This window comes from Poecilia reticulata, linkage group LG22 (assembly GCF_000633615.1).
Source record: "Poecilia reticulata strain Guanapo linkage group LG22, Guppy_female_1.0+MT, whole genome shotgun sequence".
NCBI lineage: Eukaryota > Metazoa > Chordata > Actinopteri > Cyprinodontiformes > Poeciliidae > Poecilia > Poecilia reticulata.
Window position 1 is genome coordinate 1,401,970 of NC_024352.1, and position 5,733 is coordinate 1,407,702.

At 36.5% G+C, this 5,733-nt stretch overlaps 1 protein-coding gene across 1 annotated transcript in view; it reads left to right on the forward strand.

The window, feature by feature from the left end:
• The window catches only part of LOC103458086 (sphingosine-1-phosphate phosphatase 1-like), a 26,734-nt gene that overhangs the window by 11,499 nt on the left and 9,502 nt on the right, over positions 1-5,733 (forward strand). The window contains exon 2 of the mRNA XM_008398656.2: positions 3,118-3,207. Within this exon, the coding sequence (XP_008396878.1) occupies positions 3,118-3,207 (90 nt within the window). The remainder of the gene's footprint in view (positions 1-3,117; positions 3,208-5,733) is intronic.

The window sequence follows — 5,733 nt, forward strand, 5'->3', positions numbered from 1 at the left end:
GTGTGTGTGTGTGTGTGTGTGTGTGTGTGTGTGTGTGTGTGTGTGTGCGTGTATGTGTGTGTGTCTGCGTGTGTCTCTTTGTGTGTTTGACACCCTGGATGAGAAAACCAAGAGAGAGAGTGCGTTGAATGACACGTTTAAAGTTTTCCTGTGGCACACTTACATTGTTTACACCTATCATGGTAGGAAAATAAATACATTTTCTTTACTGAATAAATTTTGTCAATTAAAGGTTGGACACATTTTTCAGTGTAAGAATACAATAGGAATTCATTAGCTCACATATCCTGGCAAATTTTTTGAAGTTTGTTATTTTTCAGAGAATATGAATGATAAAACAAAAATAAGTATTTCCCTCATTGTTAGTATTTGACTGAAGCCATTCATTATCCAACAATATTTGCACTTTTTAAACAAAGAATGACTGAATTAATAATGACCCTTTGCTGCTTCTCCCACCACACAGGCAGTGAAATCAAACAATGTTTAGAACATTCATTCATTTTCACACTTATAGAACATCGCAGTGAACTAAACCTAAAAATTGTCCCCTCTAATTCCAAGAGTACCAAACCTACATTTAGGTTTGATGTGAACCTACATTTAAAGCTGCAGTATGTCATTTTAATAATAATAAAAAAAAAATGCTTTTTTACTTATTTTTTAAAACTGTCACCATGTCCATGGTCCATTGTCTTACATGGTTATCCCATACACAGGGAGAACATGCAAACTCCATAGACTGGCCGACCAGGGCATGCCTGCACATTTGCAGTTAACAATAGTCACCCCACTGTTGCCAACTCAGAGACTTTCATGTGATATTTAGCGGCATATTAGAGAAAATAAAATGCTCTCATCCAAAATCTGAACATTTTTGGCTAAAAAAAATGCTTAAAAAGATCAGCAATCGGCCCTAAAACTGCATTCAATGGGCCCCTACTTAACATAGAATATATACACACATATTTATGATTTACTTTGATTAAATTATTCAATTATTAAGTTATTCCAATAGCTAAAAATTAAATTTATACCAGGTGAGTCTTTCTTGCCAAAGAATGTGGACCTGTACTGGACTGATTCTCTACCTTCACATAATTTTAACAGCTCCTGGAGAAGTTTCATAACTTATAAGTTGATGTAAAAATAATATTTGCTTATTTGGCCACATAAATTATTATGCTCAGCAGCAAACAACATATTGCCAACTACAGCTTAGAGTACCTCATTGATAAATCAACATGTAACCATGTAGCCTGATGTAAAAACATTTTGCTAAACAAGGTCAAACATTGAGAGGTTTCAATTATTGTCATCAAACATATAGAGCAAACCACGAGAATCAACTCATTTAAAGTTAGAACTCAGTTTCACAGAAATACAAAGACACTAGGATAAATGTTTTCCTGTTGAACTGGACCGTTCAAGGTCGTTATCACACTAATATTCTATTAGCAGCTCTTCAGTTCTTTTTGATAAACACCACATTACCAAGACACATGAAAACATACCTTGATCTTTGCATTTTTCTCTTCTTCCTCATTCTTTTTCTGTCCCTGAAGTATAAGTCCTTTTTTGTGACATTGCTTTGCTAACTTATCTCAGCCCCCCGTAAGCAGCCGTTTAGTTTGCTTATGCCCTAGGCCAGTGATCCCCAAACTACGGCCCACGGGCCGAATCCGGCCCACCTCCACATTTGGTCCAGCCCCCTGAACAATACCAGAGAGCATTTAGATTTTTTTTCATATACCGTATTTTCCGTACTATAAGACGCTACTTTTTTCCTAAGCTTTGAACCATGTGGATTATATGTAGATTTTTCTTCAACCACCAGGGGGCTCTTTAGCAGGAAGTGAATCATTGGAAGTCAAAATTGGAATTAAAAGAAGAAAGCGCCTATTAAAACGGAATTAGGTTTTAATAGGGGATTGGAATTTGAGAATGTTGTTGATCAATTAAATAGCATTGAGGGGAAAAAGAAGATTTTTCGTTTTTTAAATAGTACTGGGCTCATTATGAGAATTTGAGGTATAGATATTAGGATCCAAAAGATGGCAGTAGTGCAACAATAATGGATGCAAGCTGCCGTTGAAATCTAAAGAAGAAGCAGAAGAAGGAAAAAGTAGAAGAAGAAGAAGAAAGCGCCCATTTTCATTTAGCACATGCTAGTAGGAGACATGAAGGATCAGCACTTTTACTGTTACAGTTACCGTTCGGAAACTACCGTAATCAGTTCAATCTAAACTTGGCAACTTTTCTTTTTCCAACCGTAATAAATGTGATATTCAATTGACCTGTTATGACTCAAATTTTGGGTGTCCGTCCCCCTCTGCTGCTGCTGCATCGTTGTGGAAAACCTGGAGCAGCAGAGATATCTGTGGCTTATAGCCCGGTGCGGCTTATATGCGTTTACTGTTTTTTTTTTTTTTTTAAACTTTGGGGTTGCGGCTTATAGTGTGGTCTGGCTTATAGTCTGGAAAATACGGTATTTATTTCATAAATAGTGTTATTTCCTGGATTTTTTCTGTGAAGAACCCAGAGAGGGTTATTTGGTTGTGCTTTCTGGAAAACAATATATTTTTACATTTAGGCACTCCTGCAATCGTCACACTTTTTCTGTTACAAACCGACTTCGGCCCCACACCAGAGAAGGGAAAAGTTATGTGGCCCTCACAGGAAAAAGTTTGGGGACCCCTGCCCTAGGCTGACCTCGAGAATCCCTCATCTTCCATTTTTCTTCAGTAAATCCCAACTAGTCGTAGTGAATATGTCTATTTCCTTTTCTTTTTAATTAGAGGTTTAACACTTCTGATTGATGTTTTGAATTACTTTAGCATTTTGTCATGTTCTTTTCTGGTTCTATAAAGTCCAGCTACCCTCAATGCAATTATTTTTGCCTTTGTTGTGGTATTGAATGCAATAACTTACGTGCATCCCTGCAAAGAACTTTCAGACATAGTAATTACAAGAAACAGATCATAGATGAGAATGGGTTTGAGGATATTTAAACTCATGTGCATCTACTTGTGTGCATCTTATGGCCAAAACATCTGGTTATATAAACTTTTTACCAGAATGCTCCCGGTTGAAGTGTGCCTTTTCTCATCTCTGCAGTACCCTTACACCCTGGGCTTCAGCTTGGCCCTCTGTTGGTGTCTGTTGGTCTGTTCCAGCCGGATCTACATGGGGATGCACTCAGTTCTGGTATGTCTCACACACAGTCTCAAACATGGAGCCAACTTTGACACTTCCAGCCCCAAGTAAAGCTGAAGTATTATTATTAGTGGTTTATTTACATTACATTAATCATTAKCCGATGCGTCATGCCATAACTGAACATGCTTAGGGAGACGCAAAATGGCAATATTAATAAACATTCTCTTGTGATAATGGTGCAAAGAAGGATTTTACATAAAATCAAAAAAGTATTGATAACCTGATCTCTTTATGAGACTCTTAGTCAGAGGTATCTTCAAATTTAAGAGCTACAAGAGATCTTTTCTGCCCAAAGCCATCACCAACTACAGTGACTCTTTAATTAAATGAATTACAACAACATTTAATATCCCTTTTGGATCAAAAAATTACTTTTGAATATGAATGTGAATTTAATATACTGAAGTGTTCACCAATCACCACTGCCCGTCAGAATAACAGAAAATACTATAGCAACAAAAACCCATTTAATGTTGTTCCTGAAGGCAACAAAGATTACTTAAGTACATTTTCTTACATTTTTGCTTGTCAAGCAGTCTTGACAAGCAAAAAGGAATTCCTTATTTTTAAAAAACTAGCTTTGGTTTATGTTTTTACTCAGTTTTTAGCTTTTTTATAGTTCAAGTTGTTCTTGCAAAAAGTTAAAAGACAAAGATCTGGAAGTGAAATTATTTTTCTCAAGACTGTATGTGCATAATATAAGAACACTATCATTCACTAAATTTCATAACATGGTAATTAAGGAAAAGTGGATATGAGTGAGAATAATAATCCCTCATATATATAATTTGAATTGTATGCTTCTGTAAAACTTCTATTGGATCTAAATTTGAATTAGATTGACCTCCACGGTTCTACACACTAAGATATGCAAGGCAGAAAGAATGAGAAATACATGCAAGGCTTAGAATTTATTACATCACAGATTTTAAAGGATTACTGAGGATTTAGAGTCAATTATATAAAAGCATACATTTTATGTAATTGACATGTTGTTGCTATAATAATGTATTATGGATGACAACCCAAATAAATTTGAGCTCAAAAACTCTTAAGTATTTCAGTATCATCAGGTTATTTATCTCAAAACAACATTTTCAAAATACTTTTACCAAAACAAACTAAGTTCTTATCATAGATACAAAAAAAATCAAGAAATTCTGTAATACTGAAAATATACTTAATTTAAAGTTATAATCATATGCCCTAGCCATAGACCGACATTAGGTGAGTCTTTGAATTTCCACTGTATTAATATTCTTCTGCGTCAAGCAAAGTATAGAACATAATTATCTGTGCATGACTTTTTGAAGTAGCTCCTATCACTGACATTAAAGACATTTTTCCACCAGCACATCAYACACTAACCAGTTAATGTGGGCTCAGTCCTTCCCCGCATAGCGAGCTTTTACATTATACAGTCTGTTCCTCATTATTGTGGGCGGGCATGAGCAGCAGCAGCTGTGGTCAACTCTCTGCTGATGTTAATGCTCCGCACTGTCCATTCTTCAGAGAGAGGAGCTGCTAGCAGCGCTGCTAGTTCATGGTCATTCTGCTGCAAAACTTACTGCATGTCTTTCAGATGCTGCTCCTGATTAAACTCCTCATACTGAGCAGCTCTTTGACGGCATATCCACAGCTAAACTAAATGATGTGTGGAGTTTTCAGTGACATAAATCACGAGCCAATCAGCAGCTGTCAATCAAATGGTTTTGGTGCCATACCCTGCTCGGTGCTGCTAGAATTACCCTTGAAGTAGGTATGAAAATCTGAGAACAGCCGGGCAGAACCACACCGGATCTGCTAATGGAAAATTAATCTGGCCGGGGCAGAACGGGACCGAACCGGTTAGAGGCGGTGTAGTAGAACAGCGCTGTTGACTCAGATTTTAACCACCTCTGATTCTTTCGGTCTCTAAGAACTTCTTTGATAGCTGTAGTAGCTTTTTAGTCCGACAGAAAATTATTTACTACACTCTAAGAAATAATCTTGTAAATTTACAGTAACATACTGGCAGCTATAGGCGTCAGAAGTTTACTGTAAATGCACAGTAGCTGTACCGTAATTAATCCTGACAGCAGATTACAGTCAATGCAAGTACGGTACGGACACTGTGAAAGAACGGTAAACTTCTGGCGTCTATAGTGTCGAGAAAAGTCGAGCTCATCCCACTTCCCCATGCTGGAGATTTTAGTTTAATAGTAATAATAAATAAAATTGCCTTAAAATTAATTACACAGGTGACGTCAAGACCCAACAGTAGAGTCAGACGGTAATAAAATTAATCTGGTTGTGTTTGTTGTTATTGTGTCCTGCAAACTTAGCTTTAATTCTACTTTTTTCTATTTAATCWTAAAAAATCATAGTCAGGCAGAAAGAGAGTCATGGAACAGGAAGAGCTGGTTTCCTGAAGAAAGAGGAAGTTTTCCAGTTTGCATCAGTATAAAAATAGTTCAGAYCATTCCTTATTTTAAAGCATTAAAGGTTTTTAAAGAATAAAATCTAAACATTTTG